This window comes from Stigmatopora argus, chromosome 13, assembly GCF_051989625.1.
Source record: "Stigmatopora argus isolate UIUO_Sarg chromosome 13, RoL_Sarg_1.0, whole genome shotgun sequence".
Lineage (NCBI taxonomy): Eukaryota > Metazoa > Chordata > Actinopteri > Syngnathiformes > Syngnathidae > Stigmatopora > Stigmatopora argus.
In genome coordinates, this window is record NC_135399.1 from 15,116,925 (window position 1) to 15,141,394 (window position 24,470).

At 41.3% G+C, this 24,470-nt stretch overlaps 1 protein-coding gene across 5 annotated transcripts in view; it reads left to right on the forward strand.

The window, feature by feature from the left end:
- il1rapl1a (interleukin 1 receptor accessory protein-like 1a) overlaps positions 1-24,470 on the forward strand; it is a 145,425-nt gene that overhangs the window by 72,569 nt on the left and 48,386 nt on the right. For all 5 annotated transcript variants that reach the window (XM_077617503.1, XM_077617505.1, XM_077617504.1 and 2 more), the window contains exons 4-5: positions 2,321-2,507; positions 3,716-3,869. In XM_077617503.1, coding sequence (XP_077473629.1) covers positions 2,321-2,507; positions 3,716-3,869 — 341 coding nt within the window. The remainder of the gene's footprint in view (positions 1-2,320; positions 2,508-3,715; positions 3,870-24,470) is intronic.

Consider the following 24,470-nt stretch of genomic DNA (forward strand, 5'->3'; position numbering starts at 1 on the left):
AATGCAAATATGTGCGTATTAAAAATGCATGATTCCATACATCCTTCAAGTGGATTGTCCTCAAGCATTCCCTCTTCCTAAACCCGCTACTTTAAATTCCATGACGCTTTCATTTTTGCCCTTCTTGTGAAGCGTTTCATTGGGAATACAAAGGGAAGCCAGGAAGCTATCGAAGTGGTAACCTCTACATACAATTTAAATAAAATATCTGCAGCACACATATAATCTAATGTGTTTGACAACAATAGATGATTCTATGTAATACATTTATATGTACCAGTGGACAAAATATTGAAAACATGTAAAAATGTATATATAAGCAAAAGTGATCTGAATTTATGACAAGGTTTTAGAGAAAATAACATTCAAGAAGACAGGATGGATTAAAAGAAAAGACTTCTCTAAATATAAAACCGCCGAAAGGTGGTGCACTCTAAATTACAAGAATTGGCCAAAATAACAATTTGATAGGTAGCTTTTTCATATTAAAATGAGTACCGATTCCTTCAAACGGTTTGTTTCTTAAGTTGATTTTTCATTAAAAAAAGTTTCACTCTCATTCCACTCTGCCATTTTTTCCTTTCTGTCTTTACATTAATTTTTCATACCAGCCGGATATACTGTACATGCGTGTGCATGTGGGTTTTATAGCTGTCGGGGGTCAAAAGGGTTTATATGAAAGAGGTGACTCCCTTATTGCTTCCATAACCTGAATAGATCATATGAAACCCGTCATTTGCAGTGAATGGGAGCATCTGGCGAGCCTTAACCGTAATGTAATGAAAGGGAATGAAAAGCCAGCGTGGGCCTTTCCCAGAGAATGACCAGACTCACTCACGCGGGGCAAATGTTGTAGAGTGTATGAATACCGGTATCAGAAAGTGTGGCTGCATTAATTGAAAAGTACTTACTGGGAGATGTATACATGGAATTTGGTGTGCCTTCAAGTCGAGGGGTTTACGTGAGGTTGACGCGAACTCACAATTGCTGTTTTAGCTCGTCTCTAAGGAATTCCCAGTTTAGATCTTTGGCCACACACTACTCATCCAAGGGTTTTGGCAGTGCTGACCTTTTTTCATTGAATTTTATGGTAACAACGTAGGCGACGGAACCTGTAGAATACCAACACAAAGGCAGGAGTTAAGAGAAAACTCTCACCACACAGGTGCACATTAACTGTCAAGTGCAGTGGTGAACACCTCCACCTGATTGAAGTTGTATATGTCCTGTGAGTTCCTCTTTTATCTCGCTTTTACTCAGCGGACCTGCAAAATCTACACACCAGCAGTGAAACTCCATCTGCACAAGCGAGGAAGCCAGTAAAAAATTAGCACAAGTCTGCACAAGTTCGATACAAACTGGAATGACGCGCATTGTTGTTTTAATGCCCACCCTGACATTTGAGACTCTGACAAGGCGAGATGTGTTTGGGCTTCCTTGACTGGCGAATTTTGTGTTGCTGCACAATAAGAGATGCACGCCGCCACATTACTGCTTGACCTTATTAATGCTTTGGTGAATGAATGGCAGCAAATCCCTGCAGCAAGGTTGTTATAGCAACCGAAGGTGCCCTTGTTCTTTCTTTGTGTGTCTGTTATTGTATTTTCACCGCTGAGTGTTGTTGATGCAGTGGACACAGGTTGCTTTGTAATGGCCCCGATAATAAGGACAATGATGATGAGGAATGCGGTGAATAAGAAAGCATGTGGAGAGAGAGAGTGGCGCCTCCTACATGTAATATTCATCACCATCTTCAATGTGTTGATGGTTGCTAGGAGACCAAGAGGCGGGGGCGGGTTTTGCTTGTCCAGTCTGGTCTTTCCTGTTGGGAACCCCTAGAGTTTGTCTCTTCGCTGATTAGCATTCCCGAGCCCCCGACTGACTACCTTCAACACCTCCTGCCACTCCCACATAAATCCTCTATTATTTGTGAGTGTTAATTTTTGACTCACTAAAGATGCAGTAAATAATAATTAAAAAAAAAAAACTATCTACCTGTTCATTCAGATTGCAACATTGAAACTGCATGAGAAAAAAAAAAATCTTAGCAAGAGCCTTTTGGTGAGGAACTGTTTTCTTTCCCTGAATCCTCTGCGAAATGAACCATATTGATAATTGCAACTTGTGCTTTGATACTTTGGTCATTCCTGTGATTGGCACTTAATCTCTGCAGGGGTTTCACTTAAATCAGTTGCGATACTCTCCGTCTACCCTGCAACCTTGAACGGGATCATCTGCATAGAAAATCAATATGTAATAAAGCAACATGGTCTACTGACCGCAAATGTTTCAACAAGGGACTTTTTTTTCCTCTCTGCAGGAACTCAACTTACTGCATGAAGGTGTCCATGTCACTAACCGTTGCTGAGAATGACACGAATCTGTGCTACAATTCTAACATGCGACGGATGGAGAAGGCCGAGCTCAGCAAGAGCAAAGACATCCTCTGCCCTGACATCGATGACTATGTTGAGGCCGGCAAAGAGCCAGACATTATTTGGTACAAGGTGAGTAAGGATCACACTTAGAAGGGAAACTTGTTTTTAATTTAGTCCTCATTATATATATATATATATATATATATATATATATATATATATATATATATATATATATATTAGCCAATGCACATTCAGTGTAGGCGGGCTTCGATTTATTGTCAGGGAATTTGACGCTAGCTTCAGTTCAGTCAGGGCAGTTGGTAGAAGGGAAATGTTCCCTTAGGAGAAAAAAAATACAAAATTCACTTTACAGCACAAGAGACTAAAGTATATCCCTGTCTAGTTAAGTTGCAGAATGATGACGCTGCGCCGAGTTGGACTGTGAGAAACAGTGACTTTAGCATTGCCCATGGTGAACTTAATGATTGTAAAACACACGCTATTATAGGGTAGATAAATATCTCCCTGAAAAGACTTTTTGGATCTTGTTCTTTGGCCTAGCAAAAAAAAACTGGATGAGGTATGCAAAGAGCTGTTCAAGAACATGAGACATTATTAGGTTATAAACGGATGCAAATCATTGTGATAAACAGTATCACACATTTGAAAATTAGCACCGAAGTTGAAATGAACACAAATGCTGTAATGTGACCTCCTGCTCCGATGACTAAGCGGGTGCTCCATGAAGCCTAATCATCCCTCATCTCAATTCAGGATGCGCCTACTCACTCATTTCCCGGGTCTTCGCCTCTCCAGGGTCCGGCGAGGCTTGCGGGCAGCCCAGAGCGCCCCCGCGAAGGGTTCAGGCCGGACTAATCACAGGCAGATCAGTAGTAGTTTATCTGGATGGCCGCGACCTCTAGATTTTCCCAGAATTCAATTACACTCTAGGTAATGACAGTGAATGCTGGAAACTGGAGTTATTTGGACCACTGCGGGGCCACCCTGATTGAATTCTAAAAATGCCGGGAGCAACAGAGAAATGGAATTCACGGGGCCATCGATGTCCTGGCCTGAGCACCTCAACCCTTGTCTCTGAGTCGACCATTACTGCATACCCACACCCGTTTGCCCAGACTCGGGACACAAAGGGCATTCAGCTGCCTTTGTCACTTAAAAGGCTCAGTCCAAAATACACAAAGTTACATTGCGGGTAAAAACTGCAGCAAATTCCAAATACCTTTCAACATACAATAATGAATTCAAACCGATCTAAATTCTCTTTCAACAATCAGAAGCCATTTGTCTAACCAGACTATCCTGTTATTTCCCAGGAATGTCATCCAAAGAAATGGCCCGCCAATGTCGTCCAGAAGAGAGACATTCTGTCATTCCAAGAAGTGAAGGAAGAAGACATTGGGAATTACACATGCGAGGTCCAATTTGGAGGCTTTGTGGTCAGGAGAACCACGGAACTCGCCGTCACCGGTAAGAGATGCTCGGGGTGATGAAAGGCGCATCGGGAGTGGGAGGCTTCAACTATTGTGCTTAATGTTGGCTGGATTAGATTCAGTTGTTTGCACTAGAGGGGTATTTGAGGCAATGAATTGATAGCAAACACACAACATGCTCACCGCTGAGCACTGCTGCAACATCCCGCTGTTGCGCTAATTGCTACGGGAGGCTGGGGCCATTCATTCTGCTACTTCTTCTACTTCACATCAGTCTCCGGGAAATGAAATACCAGTATTTAAATACGACATTTTTTAATCCGTGGGTGCGCCTTTGTTTTGCTTTCTTTAAATATGTCAACAAGTGGCGATGCCATTTGTCTGATATGTTCAACACCCTGTGCATCCATGATCAAAAAATGATGGTCCGCGTAACAATTTATACTGTGCTAAGTTGCGGTAAATAGTTCTCAAAGTGACCTTAAGAGGATTGTTACACATCAATGTGGGCTCTGCTCCACACCTAAACAAGCGTTTTCAACCAGCGGTGAGGCAAATGACACCATTTTCTTTTAGTCCCGCACACTTTCTGTCCTGTGATGTGGACAACAGTGTCTCTTCAAGTATGAAATAATATAAATCTCTTCTCTGCTCTGGTCAAATTATGCATCCACTGGTTTCTGTATTCTATTAAAAGCAACAAATTAGCCAGAACCCAGGCGATGAATTAAACTGCCCGTTGCTTTTAATATCCCATCCCCTCGTTTCATGCATCCGTGCCCGTGTGCCCGTATGCACTCCTAGAAGTGCACAAGATAAGTAATAAGTCCTCAAATTAGGGGTGGTAATTACATGTTACACCCTTGTGTTTGAAAACAGCACCAGGTCTATCTATGGGAAAAAGAAAATCCTGGGCCAATTTATGTACTGATTTATCACCTGATATATAAAATGGCACATGATTTTGTTTTTACAAGGCATGATGAATTGAACACGTACAAAAAATTACTTTAGTAATTACTGGCCATTTACAATCCATATTTTAATGGTTCAGTTTACATTTAACCTTCACATGACCATGGAAAATTAGAATAGAAGTTCACTGTACAAACTTGGTATAAAAAATGTGTACATAAATATACTGTGACCCCAAACTGGAGGTGCCTGAATGTTGTAAGCAAGCTAACGAAATAACATTGCATGCAGAGGTAAGTCTTATATAATGACTGGTTGGAAGTCTTTTAAATCAACTATCATAATTGCTCTTCTTGCTGAGGCTGCCTATTCTCACGAGTTTTGCAAAAGACTCTATTAAAAAATCAAACGAGGCTAATTTTATATCACTATTCTAAACTGGTACCTTGTGTGATGTCACGTGTAAAGTTTGATTTGATAGATTAGTTTGGAAGGTTTTTCCCAACTTGATTTTCAGGCGTCCTGCACAGGAAGACTTATTCCTTCCAATGACTGCGCAGAGCACTCTCCCATTAAACGAGCGTACAATTATGCACATTTGGCTGCACTCTAAAACCAAATTTACCAGAACATAAAAGCCCAAACTCCGTCAGAGCTAAAGCTTTTCTTTTCGAATATGCCAAGACGAAAGAGGTCATTGAGTTTAAGTGATCTTAAATATAGTGCTGTGGCCCCTTGTCTTTGCGTGAACCCTTTACCTCCATCTGACAATTTTGCTCTTCATCTGCCATGTAACGAATGTTCCTCGGTTTAGAAGCAGTGGCACAGACATCATCTCGGCTGAGGTCACGCTTGTAATAGAGGTTAACTATGGGCGTAAACACGGGCTCATTCAAATCAGGCAGATCCACGGGAACGTTAATCAAGGGTCCGTGCTCCTTGGGTTAATAGAAATGTAAAAGAAACGCAATCCCCGTTGACTTGCTTAATATGCCCTCATTTCATGTCTTATTGGACTTTGAGAACTGTTTTAATGCAGTGCAGTGATCATACTGAACAAGATCGACAGTGCGACACCCAACTATACAACAAGAAATACTCCTGCATTTTAGCCCACAGAAAGTGTGCCTTGCCAAGACTAAATATACGACTATCCTACCTCATCACAGCGCGTATTATCTTTTGCCTTAGTTGGACTTTGTACGTACACCGATTTTCCGAAATTAAAAGCCACAAACAAATACCACAGCTGATCCTGAGTGATTGCACTTGTCGAGAAAATGAATTCAATTTGAACTCCAACATCTCAGGCAGGCAATTACCGATTACGTATTCAAAAACTATAAGCTGGCAGTAAATTGGGCGAATTAAACGTGGTTTCCCCTCAACTCCTCCTGCCAGAGAATCAGTGCTGCACCAATCCTCACGCAGCAGATAAAGACCTGGATTCAGCTGATGTATGCACCTCCCCATGCGCTCTGTTGGGATAAAAATATAGAATGAGCGTGGGAAGAATAGAGAGAACAAGTGACTGATAACCCAAAAGTAGAGGAGTGATAGAGGGTGAGAGGAAAAGATATATGCGACGCACGTTGCTCCTGTATCTTATCGGTATTCGTTGCCAGTGTTTCCTAGCAGAAAGCGTGTGTTCAAGACTATAAACACACTATTATCCTAGTGTTTATCACAGTGCACATTATCGTTTGCCTCCGTCGGACTTACTGTAATGGAGTCGTTTGGTTTGATGGATGCCTCAGGCACCCCTTTCTACCCGAGAGCCCCTTCCCGGCTCCCTCCTCCCGCTGTCTTCATTCCATTCTGGCTTTTTTTCCCTCATTTTTTTTTTGATTCCTGCATTCACAAACTGCACAAATACCTGCACAAACTGATTGAGGTTATGGCCGGTGTAAATGTAGCATTTGGCAAGGCGGATTGGAGCAAAGACATCGGGAGGAGGATCAGCTGACTTGCATAGTAAACCAGGGGCAGCATCTAATGCATTTGGAATACATGAATGTATAAAAAAACATAAGTGGGTATACTACGTAAAGTGGCTGCAGGTGTTTTATGCTGTAAACACTTGATAACTTGGTCGCAAATTGTTAATCTCTAAAACCAGTGTTAAGTCAAAAATTGGAATAATAATTGGAAAAAGAATCACATTTGGAATGAATCATTATGACCAAAATGATCAAGAATATTTAGAAATAATAATAGTAATAAACCATTGTGTTTTCAGTTTGTAGCGTTTGAATGAAGACTATGCGAACAGTGATTTGTTATATAGTAGATCCTCCGCCATGATGTAAGAATAGTTTCCATTTTTGCTTGAGTGGTTAACATGGCCCTCTTTTGTCTTTGCCCTTACCCTTTTGTGGCTACAGTGCTCTTGAGCTTAAGCCTCTCGAGATTTGCCGATATTTCCGTTTACCGAGGTTTGCATGCTTGTACGTGTGAAGGTGACCAAGAAAATCACCCTATTGCTTAAAAAAAACTTTAGGGTCACCTTAGGAACTGTCATCACTTCATATGACCTTATGAAACGTTACTGCCTGTGAGCATGTGCATGAATAACGCTTTGACTACGGTAGCAGGGGGAACTCTTATACGTACGTGCTAGGCTATTAAAGAAGAGCCTAAACGGCCGGTCCCTGGGCCAATGAATAGAGGGTTACTTGGATGGATGGCTGGCCAGGCAGTGGTCAAAACTGATATGAGAGCAGCGGGCAAGATAAGAGCGGCGTGCGGTGCGAGAAAAGCATGATCGCTTTTCTCTGGAGTGAAACCCTTCTCCAACTGTGTCTAAATGACGTGCGAACACAAGGTCGAATGTACCCATAGGCTGAGGGATGATACCATCACACCTGACATGTCATAAGTGCCTCTGACTAGGGCAGGAAGTTGAATTTTGCAGACTTCAACGCAAACTGTAAGCACACCTAGCCCACACACTGTGAAAATGAAATCACACTTATCTCATTTGTGTGAAATGTTGCCATTGTACATTTGACCTGCCATCTAGGATGTTGCACTTGAAGCTGAACGCCTGCTACTTGAGCAGAGAGCAAAATGCTTTGTTTTGATTTTTATATAGTATACCTAAGGACAATTTAGAGCGTTCAACCGTTCTACCATGCATGTTTTGAGGCTGTGGGAGGAAGCCAGAATACCCAGAGAAAAGCTACCCAGGCACCGGGAGAACATGCAAACTCCACACAGGAAGGTCGATCTTAGAACTGAATTTGTTTCCCTCCACCGTGCCTTGTACCAGTCCACACTTCACCTGTGACAGAATTTACCGGGCGGTCATGTTAGCACAATTTGAATACGCTTTAATTCGTTTAACACTCTTTGTTCATCAAAGTGTAATATTAGCTGAATAGGATGGCATACATTGGCTCATTAGTTTGGGGTCAAGTTTGGCGCTGCCTCCCCGCGAGCCAATCTCTGTGTGTGCATATGTCCTCTCCGCCCCTTTCTCTTAAGGGTTGGCCAATGCACTCCATCACCATTCTGCAGTTGTCCTCCTCGGCTCTGAGCTCACATTGTTTTAATTCAATTAAAGCTGACATCAATCTGCATGTGACGAATGAAATTTACATCGCCCACAATTAATCTTGGCTGACCTACCCCGCTCCGCCCACACAGCCACCCTTCTTCCTCGGTTATTATCATTATCTAGCGCTATAGAACTGCTCGTGGAATATGGGTGAAAATTAACATCACAATTGTCTCTTTTGAAGTTTTCCCCTTTTTGTAAAGGGCGTGCATTCCATTTTTTTCCTTCTCCCTTTTTTCTATTCTATGCGATTAATGTTTTGTCAGTGCCTCTTTTTCCACTTAGCCTGAACGTCTTTTGAGGCACAGTAAAACCACTAACTGGAATGCTGGAATTAGCTGTTAGCCATAAAAAACAAAACGTGTTGTCAGGGCTGAGAATATATTTGATATGTTTGTTTGAAAAAAAAGCCGTTCACTTGCCTGTCACAATGGACAAGGGAACTAACTCATGGTATTACAGTATTATATAGTATTCCTATATCAATATAATGTTTTCTATTAGGCAGGAATCAGGGAAAAAACTAAAACTATACTATTTAGTATGTGTCACATGTATTTTAGTCAACCAAGTCCAAGTTCATGCATTGCTTATGTGCTCAGCTGCCTATTTTCCTCCCAAATCAATATATTATCCCCTTTAAATCTTTATTTTGTGGATGTACTGGCTTTTTTTTTGTTCCGGGCCCCGAAGCGGGTACCTTCTTCCTTCTATAATCTTCGGAAGCAATATTGCTTTATTTGACTTCACATTTTCTTAGTCATAAAATGTAAATCATTCCCTCTGAGCTGACACCTTGTTGTAATGTCCTTGTAAACCATTTTTCTCTCAAATATTATGTGGATTCTGCTAGATTTAATGCGGCGGATTTAATACCACAAGTTTGAATATAGCCCTCTATTCTTTTTAGACCGGGCCGGCGTGTGGCTGTTTTCAGTTGCAGTTGCTCGGCATTTAGAACCCAGGACCAGCTCCGTCCCTTTCAAATGTTATCGGTGTTTGTAACGTGCTCTGGTTTCCTGTTCTAAAATTGTTTTTCTTGAAGGTCATATGCAAAAAGGCGTATAATCTCAGGCAACATCTGCTTCCTTTCACAAAACCCCTTTGGCCTTAGTACACACGGGGGACCTTGTCACTATCGTTCCGGTCAAAACTCCAACGGAATAAAATGTTTTCTGTTAGCGCGTCTCAATCGACTCCAACTTCCCAAAGGCTGAGATTGTAGACCCTAATCACTTTTTACCCAACGTTGTGATCTCTGATTTTGCCCCAAAGTGTTGGATTGTCCCATTTGGTGATGGTAGAAGCTGTGTGGTTAATAACCTGGTTGACAGTGTGCTTTCTGTTCGCTGAATCTCCTCAGCAGAAGCTTTTTTTGTCTCTTCTCTTTGGCTTTGACATCTTTAGCCCTGCTAATTTGGAGCAGGTGTCTAATGCAGCAGAGGTTAACTAATTAGCTCCTGTTCATGGCTCCAATTAGAGAAGGAATGAAGTCAGTGCCTTTGAGGAAGTATCATGAAAGAAGCAGAAAATATGACTGATCTTTTCACTTCTACTATTTCTTTATGTACTTTGAAAAAAGAAGAACTTCCCAATTGCATACCTCACGAGGAAAAGGTATACATTAACATTTATATGACTCTTCTCGTCCTTTGTTCCATATTAATGGAACTTCCAGGCCGTTCATTTGTTCACGTATGAAAAGATTAAGCCAATCGGGCAAAAAAAAAGCTTGGTCGACAGATGCAACTTTCAAATGAACAAATTAGTATTAGCCAATATTGGGGATGGCTACACAACGCAAACAGGTGACATACCTTCTACACCACAGTTGTCTTTTCACTACGTAAATTGTCATTTGCTTTTATGAACAAAGCCATGACACTTAAACCGAGGCAGACTGGAATAGTAAGTAAATGAATGATGAGCACATCTGCCTAATAGCCATGAGGTTTGTTGGAAATGAGGTTCACCCCGGATGTCCATAAGGACCTCAAACGTGGCCCAGGGAAACCAGATTAAATTTTTCCTTTATTATAATTAACGTTGACGTGTTCAATTAGTCACGATGATAGAGAGTCTATCATGAAATAAAGATAAGGTTGCAATTTGTTCAGAGTATATTAGATTGTAGAAACACAAAATACAGGATCCTGCCGGATATTTCTTTCCCTGAAATGGGTGAATTCAGTTGCAGAAAGTATCTGTGCTGTCCCTCAGTCAGCTTGCAATGGATCTCCTACAAAAGCGTGGCCTCATAAATGCCCGACCATATTGTGCACTGATCAAATTGTTGGATTTCGTGAGGGTGTTGGTCTCCCGGCCTAGGTGATGCCTTTACAGTTTCTTCTTCCGCTCTTTGTTACTGGAAACAGCTTGCTTTTTTCACATTAAGTTGAGTTTTTGCTGTAAAAAGCAAGATGTGCTGAGAATGAGTCATGGTTAAGGGCGCTCAAGGACCGGACTTGGCTGGCCAGCCCTGCTCAAGGCGGTATCCTACCTCAAATTAGCTCCAATAAAATCAAACGAACAAACGACTCAGAAACAACAAGCCCAATCCCGATAGAAAATGAATCAACACTATACTGCATGGAAAGGCAAACCCATTAACTGATGCCGGGTAAATTGTCGAGCGATTGTTCGACCGTGTAAAGGCAGAGAAATGCCGATGTTTACAGGCATTGTAAAACGGTTGGAGCTCTGTACTCGTCTGAGTACCGCTTACAGTTTAACCTTTATGTACTTACAGCCACGTCTTCCCCCTCATTTGAAATTCCTTAATGAAGTCAAAATACATGTGGACCATTTTGACACAGAACAAGCTCCGGCCTTTGTGTCTCAGATCTGGCTACAGCAGTTAATTGGCTCCTTACAACACTGCAGACATCTTCCACTTCCGCTAGCCCTTGTCTTGTTCGCTCCCTCCACCTGGCTTTTGTCTCGCAGGCAGAGGAAAATGTGCTCAGGGCTCCGGCGTAATCGGAGCAGTGCGACAACATGGTGTCCTTCCTCTTCCCCCCTTGTAAGACGTGAGAAGGCTGAAATTCAAACAGAGGGCTGAAATGACCATCCTCGTAATGAGATTCCTGAAGAACAAACAGCACTTTGGAAAGGCCAATATCAATTAAAATATATGAAGGTGCTCATTAACAGCCAGCCAGGATAGAGTGTTACAAGTTATGGGCACTGTCTTTAATGGTCTAAATTAATTAAGGGCTACAATTGTAGTGCATGAGTGACTCTGTGCTCCTTTCTGCACGCCTTTATTGGCATGTCTCCAAATATATACGGCAATTGTCACCACACACTATTTTCTATGGACGCAGACCGATGTCAAGGCTTAGATATGATTATCATCGGTCTATGAACATTATATGTATTCAATTGAGGTATCGAGAATCGTCTGTTACACATTACCCAGAAATAGGCTGCTGCTAAACTTGTACTATAGAGCGGAAGTGCTCATTATGTCAATAGCATTCTTGCGGCATCTAGGCTTCACTTCGGCGCCCTTTGTTGGTAACGTGCCCCGTCTCAGCCGCCATCCCTCGAGCTCATGACAGGCACTAGAAAATCCTGATCAGATGATTGACTTGCTCCTTTGTCAGATGATTATGTACAGTATGTACAGTACATCTGTGCGACAAACTGAATGTGTATTTAGGTCACTATATGCAGGTGCAATGAATTGTATGATGTGTGAACAGGATGTTCCCTTTGAGCTATTTTCAACCCTTTCCAGCACAGTAAGAGAACAAAAGTACCGACTAGGTTGCAGCCATTGTCAACGGTGTCACGTAAGTAAGTGACTGTCAATGTTAACACAGCTTGGATTGAAACATTTATACGGTATTTGTATGCGATCGGGGCTTGTTTGTTTTGTACACCTGTGCTTCCCTTGGTGTGCGCCGTACTGTATGTGTGCATTGATGCGTGCCAAAGCGGCCAGCTGTAACAGCTGCAAAGAAAAGGAGGGCATCCGCTCTCGTACACCTGTTTCACCCCACAGCCACGTTGTCACTTTGGACTTGCAGGTGTGTTTGTTTCAAGCCAGTCTCCTTTTAGCTGGGGAGTTACTAAAACAGAACTGGCACAGAACTGTGTTGCCAGGTTTTTTTATGGGCAGATGCTGAAGAAGTAGATGAATATTGTTTACAATTAAATTTCTTTTACACCAATTCTTATACGTGGCTTGTCACCCATTACGATATGTAATAGTTTGCGTAGTGGTTTGATTTACGTAGGATGATACTAAACCACCAAGACACGTGACTACTTGGTGGAGAACCTGGAGAAAAATTAAACGTTAAGTGCAACACAATCTATTATTGAATAATTGACATTGTTGGTTTGATAAGTGTAAATTCCCAATAGGAAAAACAGCAATGGCATTAAAGAGAGAGTGGCAAAATCTTATTGAGCTGATCTTCAATTCACCTTCAAGTGTTCAAGTGTTGTCATTATGAAGATGTCAAACCTGGTTTCTAGCTTTTTTTGTTACCAACCTCTTTATTTCCTTCCATCACACCTCCCTTTTCTCCTTGTTTAATTTAATCTTTTATTTCTTTGTCTCTCCGCCCACGCCTTCCTTTCTTCACTCCCCTGTCGTTTGGTTCCCACCGGCAGTCCCGGCGGTCGATATTTAAATCTTATTTCATTACCACGGAAAGTGGTTTTGTGGTGTATTGCCTTCGTCTTCGGAATCCAAACATTCCTGAGCAGGCTTCCTTCCCATCTGTATAACGGCACGAGTTTGAATCCCCTTACTGCGTCGGCCGTCAGTTCCCGCGGCGCGCCGGAGCAGGCTTTACGCTGATTACCTGCATCATAACTGATGGATTCCCGCTAACCCCACGAGCCTGCAAATATGGCTCTGGGAGGGAAAGGCAGTGAGTATCCGTGCTGCTTGTATGCCCTTGTCAAAACTGCTTTTACATGCGGTGTTCTTTATCTTTGGGCTCCCATTGTCCACGATAAAAGAAACTGCATTGCACCTCATTGAAATGATACAACATGAACTGAGATGACGTAACGTGACATGGCATCACAACGTAGAAGACAACAAAATATGACCATGCAGCTCTTGCATAATTGTTTACCAACGATGGTGCCTTCTACTTCATTCTTGCCGCTATTAAACGTATGCGCAAGAAACACAAGGCAAATTGTTCTTGACTTCCATTGTGAAACATGTTTCATTTATTTTATGCCGTGGCTAAATCTAAATAGAGTCATGTCTTTTCAGAAGAATATATGTGGACCAATCAGCGAATAGTCAAAAAAGGATGCTTTTTGGAAATTTGTAAGTAAGGCAGCCGTGCAAGTTGTATTCAATTGTCACTGTAAGTCATTAAACGCTAGGAAACAGATGCCGATAGAACAACAAGTAGCGTATGCTGTATAAATGGGAGATGCGTACACCTTTATCTTGTGACATCTGCGGGGTGTCTCTGTGGGAGAACGTGTTCCATGATTAGCACCCAATTAACACTCAATTAGGGAATCTGCGTCACCAGGGTGCAGACAGACAGTCTTCTGAGGTTTTAGAACTCAGATTAGAGCTTTTACCACTTGTTCTATACGCACAATATATTGTCGCGTGCAACTTTGCCCTTTTAATTAATTGACCTGAGATAATTTACAAAAGATGAATTGTTAGCATTTAGTGACATTTTAGTGAATCTTTCCATCTTGAAAAATGATGGATTATGTTTTTACAAAAGAAGATCCATGACTAGATACATTAAATGAATTGTCTGGTATGTCAATTGTATCTCAACTCAAAACACTCAGAAGTAAAAAAACCAAAAACAAAACAACAGGTGGTAGGTAAATAGTATAGTTAGGATCTCATATATTGTTGTTCGATCTTAACAAACAAAAACATGAATTCATACTTTTCTCTGTAGCATCACTTCTTTCTAAATGCTAGCCTTCTGTCGGCGCGCCAGCACAAAGCTCACACCTCTGCTTGGGTGGGGTGGCTTTATTTCATTTGCACGCCAAAATTCATTATGCCAACCTTCTGTTCTTGCGCACCCGAGCGTGGCAGCTAACGTGCGGAACAAATTTCTTCTACTTCTGGTCTTCCTTCCTCACTCAATATAACTGCACACACGTCCACACACTTCATACACTGCCTTTAAGTATGTTTAGGATGTGATTCACCTGCATCAAAGCCTCCCTCTAAAGACACTCACTTTTTGCATAGCAGGCATTACTGTCAAACCCTTGGCGCTTCTCTTTCCCAGGCTACATCTCGGAAGTTAACAGGTGGTTAAATCGGAAAGGCATTTGACGCTGACATTTTGAGTTATTTCAAGTGCAATAAAATCAGACTAGCTCAGTACTATCTCTTTACATTCTGTTAATTTCAGTACCCGAAGGGTCTGTTATTTCCTATTATTTCACTAATTGTGCTTGGGTGACGGTGTACCCTTCATTTACATCCCTTCCACCTTGTTTGGCTGCGTTACTCAGTGCCACATAGTTTTTGCACCGTATCAGGGCCACTGAGGACACACGGGAGAATGTGATGGATCCCGTCCAGATGGTTGCGAGCTCAGGCACAACAGCAGGAGTCCTGTTAGCACTTCTCAACACTGCAAACAGGCACATAACTGTTAACACTGCGAACAATCAAGCCCCACCAAGTGTTTATTTTATCCTTAGTCATCTACTCATAAATCCATCGACTACAACATTTACAAAAACATTAAGGAATTGAGATCTATTCTGACAGATTTTTTCCCCAGTAAGAAATATCCTCACGTGCATGACCCGATGTTGTGGTGTTCACCATCCGAAATTGTGAAACAAACGGATCAAATTTTGTTGTGCATAATCCAAAAAAGACAAGTTACAATTTTCTCACGGGGCCACTTTCGGTGATGTTGCAGATTTTTCTTTGTCCTAAAGCCATTTTTGTTCCCGGTAAAAGATTGACTTGACATACAGTATGTATTTGTTTCTCTTTCTCAGGTCGTATTCGAGCGTTAACAAGTGGAATGGCACCTCTGTGATAGGCAATCTCATAATGCATGCTGTTGTGCCTGTCCAAAAAACTAGTTTGCATGACACATACCAACACTGACAATGTATTTTAATTACCTGTGGGATTTTGGCTCTGCAAGGCCTGGATCGTTACATTGACACCCCCCTCGGTTCTGTGCAAGGCAGGTAACTGCAGCTTTGAGGCTGCAAATTTGCAGAAGGGTTGTTTTGATGATGTGTTACAGACAGTCAAGCCAACAGATCGTACTGATGTGGGGCAGATTCAGGCTTCCTAGCCCACCTGAGACCCAGAAAAAATCCACGTGAGTGCTAGTGGGCTTGCACAAGTGCACCTCTAGTGGCGCCCATGGGCAAAACCAGATAGAACCCATGCCCATGTTGAACTCACATGGCTCCCAGTTGGACATTTCAGGCATTTTTTTAGGTCGTTTTATATATTTCAAAAAAACTATGATAGAAATACAAAGACAATACCCAGAAGGTGTACGTTGTACACAATAGGTCTACTGACGTAAATAAATAGTCGCCATTTAGCCAATTGCAAATGGGAGGTATTTTTTGAGAGAGATAGCATACCGTAGTGGACTGAAACAACAGTTATCATCATCTTCTGATCATTTTGTAAGATCATCTCCAAGAACTGCATTGGGAACTGTCGTCGGCTTAACCACACTTGTAATTTTGAAAATACGACAGCTTCTGTTCCAAGAAATTCCTTCTTGACAATTCTGGGAGTGTGCTGAAGGACATCCGTGGCCATGCATCAATGTTTTGCAGGCTTTTCAGGGTGTCATGTTCATTGAAAGATCCGACGGATGGTTTCTCATCCGTCCCTCCCCCTGGGAAGCCAGTGCCATAACTGGCTCAGACGGGAGTGATGAAGTAGAGGTGAAAGTTGCAAGATTGTGCCGGAGCACGTCACTAGACATAAATCTGCGCGACGTGGTCGGACTCTGTCACCGAGTGCGGGGCGGGACCTATGAGAGATGGAGGGGTGCTGGGGTGGGAGAAATGGCGCTCGCAGTATGCTTTAGATGTGACAGATTGGAAAGAGTGTCGGGGGAGGCGGCAGGAGAGGAGCTAATGATCTCCATCTGTCTTGGAAGGCCGGGAGAGAAGAGCATCGTTTGGCTTTGGGAATCGGGGGGAAACAAACACACATGATTTGCAGCGATCAGCCTGGCAGCTTGTAAAGTGACTGGCTTCATTTTAGTCGCCGTCACTCACAGCCGATTTAGATTCCTCACTTCGGTTACGCTGATGAAGAGCCGAGCGGCACGTTGGCTTACGTGCAATCAATGGAATTTATTCTGGACTCTCGTCGTATGTTAGCATTTACCCCCTTGGGACCTTAACGTAGTGAACCCTCACTTGTCCTAAATGCGCAGTGTCGCCCTCTCCTCGCTCTCCTCCTCAAATACAACTTGTACAATATTGTACTCGTAGCGACACCATTTCATTTTCAGGTTTTTTTTTCTGTGTGTGAGCTGGAGCTTAACCTCCTCACATGGGATGATGGATGGGATACAGCCCGGACTGGTCAACAGTCCATTGTGCAACCATTTAAATCCTTTGACAATTTCGAGCTGGGTTCTCAAACTCCATTTTTTTCCCGCTCTTCTGCTCATATTGAAAAATAATTATGTCTATTGGACATTTTATTCAATAACCTCATCATCCTTTTATTGAATTGAGTATCTATCTGTATCCTAAATCATTGAAATACAGTTCACGCTTTCCTCATCCGCTAGCATCAGCCTTAAGTTGCTACCTGAATAAACTCTAAATTACATGGCCGCCCTGTGGAAAAAAAGAAAAAAAATCCAGAGTGCTAATTAACATTTAAGCAGCTCTGAGGGAGAAGTGCATAATTATTTGGTTTGCTGGGGAAATTACTTCTGCTGACAAACAATTCTCAGCCCATGCATGTTTTTTTTTCTCCTTTTCTGTGCGGCGCAATCTCAATGCTGAAGACGTTTTTCCCCGCCCCACCGCCACGATTCTTTTTCTCCAAGGGCAGAACATTAAATAAACTCAGGCCGCGGGATGTGTGGACCAGTGCGTGATTCTCATTTAGCTGAGAGATTAGCTCTCCAGTGGCATCCACGCAAACATGCAGGAATCTTATATATTGGAATGCTCTCCACATTTTGCAAACTCACCAAAAAACGGCATCTTATAGGCTCGATTGGCTTCCAACTGCCACTATCTACACAAGGCAACCACAAAATAAAACAGATGCCAATTGGTTTTACCATTTGAAGTGTTATAAGATGAAATACTTTAATAGAAGGGTCAACAACCCGTGGCTCTCGAGTTATATTTGGCTCTTTCATTCGTATGCCGTGGCTCCGTGTGGCTGTTGAGTGCCATTTAACTTAATGACCTTTTTCAAGTGGGCTGTATGTATTTACATTATGAATGAGACGATCATACATTTACCGTTTATGAGCTTGCAAACATAATCTCCCTCTGCGGGAAAACATAACGATGAGAACGATGTGGCCCTGCACACACAATTTGGAGAGTGGCGACTACTGATTCTGTTTTTGTTTACTTTCGATCCAATTTTTCAAATGCTGATCCGATTCCTATCTTTTTAAACCAGCAAAACTAATGTAAAAATAATGTAACCAGTTCATGAAAATAATGTCTGTTTACAAATATTACCCAATGCTTATTTTTACTATCGTTAGTTTCCTAAAGAGCAGTAGTCTTACTCAGCGGATGCTGAGACGATACTGAGTGTTGGATCGAGACATCGCTACACCCGCTCGAGATTTTAGAAGTCATTAGCTACTGCATGTTTAAAACAAACGTTAAAAGACCATTTTATCTTATTAACAGTGGTGGACAGGAATGTCCTCGTTCCTTAGCACATTTGGAATTGAACATTATTATGCAACAGCCATGTCAGAGTCTATTGGAACTCTAATCGGCATTAAAGACAGCATGTCCACATAACGTAAAATAATCGTTAGGGAAGCCGTTCACGACACGCGGTAAGACTGCACGCTTTAATTCATTCGAAAGACTGTTTACGTGCTTGAGTAGGTGCAGCACTTAACTGTTTAATGTCTGCTTGGGAATAATTACATCCGTAACCTGAGATAATTACCCGTGCCACCTCTGTTGTTTTGTTTGATGGGAAAAGTAGGTATCTCTATGAGAGTGCCATTATATTGTTTAAAGACGGTGAAAAGTCATTTCATTCATTTTTACATTTAGTGAATATACTTTCAAATACATGATCCAAATATGCAAAGACAGAAGAATATTGCACTGAATTGTCAAAATAATAATAATCAAAAAATCAATCAACCCTTCTTCCGTGCAACCCGATTTGTTAGATTATTGTCCTTAGTTTTAAGCTGCATGAAGTTGTTTGACTTTGACCCTTGGTGACATAAAGTTGCTTCAAATTTTGGAGTAGACTACATAGCATGTGGTCTTTAGTTTTTTAGTGTCACATAGGCCAGTAAGGAGGACCCGGTGCAGCAGATGGCAACAAGGTGAGCCTTCATGTCCGCTCCTCACTTTGTATAAACACGCTGGTCTTAGCTGGATCTGTCACCTCAGGTGGCGTGTTGACATGCTCGTAGCGATCTGTAGCTATGCACTTGATGAGACTTTGCAAGGAAAGGACGCCCCATTTGGACTTGAGGTCAAACAAGCTGCTCATAATGCGCCAGGACTGTGTTAATCCTGCGAATCCACCTGCTTTGCTCGCCCCCTCGATGTGTCCTCCTGCTCCGACACACTTAGAAATTTGCTCTGAACAGCCCACTTCAAGAGATGGCCAAGAGATAATAAAGCTTATTGTTCATCATTGCCTGCAGGAATGTTTTTATGACCCTCTTTGCGCTTGTTTAACATGTGTCACGTATTGATCTCCCCTGCACTCCCATTGCATGACCAGAAAAGCAGTGTATTCATTGTGGAGTTGACACAAAGAGCTTAGCGGATATCTCCGCACTGGATAGTCCTAAGGATTAAGCAGTATTTCGGATTTGCGATCACCCATTGGATAGTGAAAAGTCATTAGACGGTATGTGTTTGCTCTCTAAAGAGTGTCTGCGGGCGGATCCTGAAAAAGTCGGAAACGCTACGATTTTCGTAAGAAAATATGTTGCCAGATATTTTCTTTGGGAAATTAGCATGAGGACTGGCGCCACTGAAAATATTAAAAAGCTCGGCCAGCATATTTTATTAAAGATGGTGCTTAATCTGACATCACAGTTGTGAGGTGCAGGCTTTCTAGTTGATTAAATATCTCACTCTTCGTTATGCAAGCCCATTACGCCTATGATCAGAATAACTTTTTTTTTACACTTACAGTATTGACACAAGTACTTTGGGAATTTGTCCTCTTGATTAGCAATAACAGCTAGAGTAATATATTATTGCGATATAAATATTGACGCTATTGAAACAAACCTAGCGGAAAAATGGAAAATGTGAAGCAACACACCTGACTGAAATAGCTAAAATCTTCGGAATTTAAGATTTATTTTTGCCTTGTTTTAATCGCTCCTTTATGTATATGATCATAATATCTCTGTGTAAAATACACGTGGCTGTTCTTTTCCCCTTCTTTGATGCATTTGTTCAGTATTAGATAAGGGACTAGGTGTCGGCAGATTCTCAAAAATCAGGTGACTCGGACTCACATGAAAAAAAAAATGTGATATCAGGCTAGTAAAGTAGTAAAACACATCAGTGATGTCCAGAGATGTAAAACCTAAGAAAAGGTGTGGTGGCAAAGTTTGCCAGGACAAAAAGTAGCTGTCGGTGAGCAGAGAGAAAGCCACGGTATTTCTTTGGAGATGAATTGAGATCAAACGCAACCAGGGGCAGACGGGGGGACACAACCGAGCCGAATAATAGTCGAGAATACTAATATCCAGTGACAGGTGAAAAATATGGCACATCTATCAGAGCGTTACCAAGGCAACTGCAGAAGTGAACGCACACAGGCGACAAGCAACGATATGTACTTGGCACGGACGGATCTCCTCCTGAAGTTACTCTCCGTTGTCGTCTGTTTTCTACTCATCTTTTATGTATTGGTGGAAGCATGTTAGCTCGCTGGTGCGCTTGTTTACATTTTTGTGCGTAGACCAAAGTCATCATTTATTCATTTATGCGAAAAAAATCAATCCAACTACCATTGTCTGTGCTATTTATGTTCACTTGGGTCACGGTTGAGCGGCAGGAAGAGAAAACCATTGACTGTCATCTCCGGACTAGGATTCCGTCTCCCAATCGCGTATACATTTTATTGCCAATATGTTGTGCTGCACAAATTAAAGTCGCCAACAAACTATGTTGGAATATTTGGTTCTCTTGAAGAATCGTCTAAAAGATAGTCGCACGTGATAAAATGAGCTCTCTCGATTTTCTTGACTTTTATGCTCTCATTCTTCTGCTTCACTAGTCTACATAAATAGTTGATATTTTAGGATCTATTATATATACTATATTTCTTTTCAGGTATCTGGAGGGATATATTTATTTATTTTAGAACAGAAATATTCAAGACATGCTCTACATAATAACTTTCTCCTACTTTGCAATTTGTCAAATAATTGTGCTTGGCCTCCAGTTGAAAGCACTCCATTACATCATGCGTATAATATTTTCATCTTTTTAGTTTATTGGCTGAAAGAAGGCAGAGCATCTATTGTTGATTTGTCTATCGATTGTCCGTTGACCTATTCTTGTCTCTGGAGCGCCCTTTTGCCCCCTTTCTTTTCAAAGAAGAAGGCGACCTCCAGGATTGTTGCCATAATTCCCACAACGTGGTAGCATTGATTCCAAGGCATTTGAACATCAGTCGTAACAGCCGCATACAAGCTCCTTTTCATGTGCCTTCACAACAGCCTCTAATGTGCAGCGTATGCTTTTGCTTCTCTCTCCTCTTGTCTCCCTCTCCATGCCCGTCACTTCTTCAAAATTTCATTATGTTTACATGCATGGTGACGCACGCACGCTTCGGACGAGTTTTCGCCCGTGTTATAGATTCCCGATGCCTTCGTTGTTGCTGCCATCCATTCGGTGATCCGTGTAAATAAATAGGACATGTACAGACGCTCCCCTACTTACGAACATTCAACTTACGAACAACGGTACATACGAACATGTCTGCAAATTGCGTTTAAGTCCAAAAATGTTCGCAAGTCCAATTTTGTATTTCGCGTCTTTTTCGGAGTAGTACTTCTTTCCGCCGCTAATACCGACGCCTGGCGCTGTGAGAGCTCAGCTCACCCAGCATCTACCTTCTTCATTGCAATGCGGAAGTGCGTGAATGTATCTCCAGTGTGCAAAGAACCTTTTTCATTTGTATCATTAAATATCTCATGCATCCAATATTGAATATGGTTGGTAAAAAGCTAAAGGCTTCTATTGAGGGAGTTGCAAGGAAGAGGCAAGCCATTTCATTTGAAACGAGTAGCAATAATAACGAAGCTTGATGCGCGTCAGAAAGTGGTGAGCGTTGCACATTCAGTACCATTTATAAACAGAAAGATCGAGCAGCAGGACCCAAATATTGAACGTTGCACAAAGTTTGCAAATCAATTGAATGAAGCCATACAGTGCTACTGCATCATTTATGATGAAAAAAAGAAGAAAACTGCAATCGTCATTAGGTCGCTTCTTTTGGCCAGTTTCTAATACATGAATCTATCTCTCTCTCTACAGTACTGTACATATTCTCTCCATTTTATTAAATGTTTTTTTTTTCAGTACAAACCAATGCGTGTTACTTATACAAGCCTTAAACATACAAATGCACTTATATAAACCTTCAATATACTTATATAGGCCTTAAACATAAATTATAATACAAAATATAGCACTAAATCAACTTACAAACAAATTCAACTTATGAACAATCGCTCGGAACCAATTGCGTTCGTAAGTTGAGGAGTGTCTGTATATCTATTGAGTACATTTTTGTATTCTCTCGACTTTACAGGATAACCATCCAACTGACCAATTGTGTCACAGATCCCCTTAGACCTTACCAAAAATGATCATGGTGTGACCGGAGCTGACTACGTTTGTGTGTGTCCGGAAACGAGCAGAGCGAACCAATCTGAATTCTGGCTTTGTGTGTCATCACTTGTTTTATTCCAAATCAATGGCGCAGTTGCTGTCTTTTCATAGCTCGCAGTCATAAGAACATTTTTTTAATCATTACCAATGACTCGATGAGCTGGAAGATTTCTGCTAGTTGTGTGGAATCGATTGTTGCTGCAGATCTTACCAATGGAACGCAAGGCTTGATCACACCACTTTGGTTGTAATTATGACTCAGTCAATTAGCGATCTTTTGACACAGTTTGACGCCGGTGTGGACATGGAATTCCAGTGCATAAATGTAGAGAAATTGAAGAAATCGTTTAGGCTGGTGAACTGATTTTACTCAGACCTTTAAATTTAACATAATAAAATCAATGCAACATTCTATAGAGGACCAATGTTGCCAAAATTCTAAATAAATAAGAAAATAAAAACAATTGTAAATACAAAAAAAAGACACTATTGCAAAAGTTAATATGGAAATACATATATTATTAATCAATTGAAAGATTTTTAAAAATAGGCTATAAATACATTACACTACTACAAATAGTAGTGTTGTTTTTACTGAAATTGTGGATTCAGATCCAAAAGTAGGCAATTTGGGTTTTATGATTATAAATGTAATAATAGTAACATTAGATTGAATTTAGTCATTTCATGCTATTCAGTCATAATCTGTTTTTTTCCTCTGAAAAAAAGTTAAATTACAGGAAAAGTGAAAATGTATGTAGTTAGTAGCCGTCATTAAATTGTTCATCATCAAATATGCTTCACCTATAATTCAATAAAAATGCTAAATGTTCTTTACTTGAAGATTAAGCAGATTTTCTTTATGATACAGAGCTGTGATACAATTAATAAGTCCTGCGCTAGCAATATATTTTCATTGTGCAGCTTCACTTTTATGACCCTGTCCTACAGCCATTGCCAAGTTGCCAAGGAAACAGCATCGAGAGCATGCTGACTCATATCTGTATCTTTCTTACCTTGCTCTCAGAGAAAAGTCATTTTGCGTAAGAACGCCCAGCGACGGGATACCTTTTCAAAGGGGGTTAAACAGACAACTTAATCATGAAATTGCGCCGCCGGGTTTGAATTGTTTGATTGATTGCCTTCGGAAAAGAGAAAAAAGAACTCCAGGCAGAAAAAGAGCAAGCTCCTGGTTGAAGTCGCTGGCCACCTTCATGTAAAACGGCAATTTAATACGAGTATGAATTACCTGAGTGCCGCATTTAGACATCCCATTGTTCTCTAACACCGCAGGCCGTGTTCTTATTCCAAACCCTCCTCATATCCACCTACTGCTTAATTGTACCTCCTAATGTGTACGATCACTGTATTCAGTTGTTTTCTCTTAAATATCATCCCGGGAAGGAGTGTAAATAAACGTCTTCAATTTCCCTCCAAGGTGTCCTCTTCAATGAAGCGTAATGGACACCATTTGTGGGAGACTCTTTGCCGTTGGACGCTAACTTGAGATGATGCTAAATTGATGCCGCGTTATTATTGAGGGGCTTTTTCAGAGGCAATTTGTGCTCTTAAAAGGCCGTTAAGTGCAGATGCACGTATTGGCGTTAAAGTGTCAAACTGAGCATTTATGTAGAAATACTCAAGAGACGGACTACAAATAGAAAAAAAACAAAAAAAAAATGTTGACAAATTTAGGCCCCCAAAAATGGATACTGTTTTTTTTCATTGATTTACATTTTTCCTTCAGTCGACCACTCCAAACATTTCACCCAGGAAGTCCACAAGGGTTTTCCGCTACTGTGCGCTAATGGCCTTGTGGATGATTGATCATAACACTTATACTGTTGATACAGAGCTATATTCTGGTTTTAGCATATTTACATGGATGCCTGCACACACCGGGATACTGTACATTGCACTTAAAGGGAACTGGCAGAGCAGCATTTCTCAGGTTGTGATTCCAAATCCCCAGAAAGAAATTCTTTTTAACAGAGACTACCCCATGGATTGCCATATTCATGCAAAGATAGAATCGCAATCAGCACCATTGTCACAGCGTTTAAGATTTAGCAGAGATAGTTTGTGTCACCT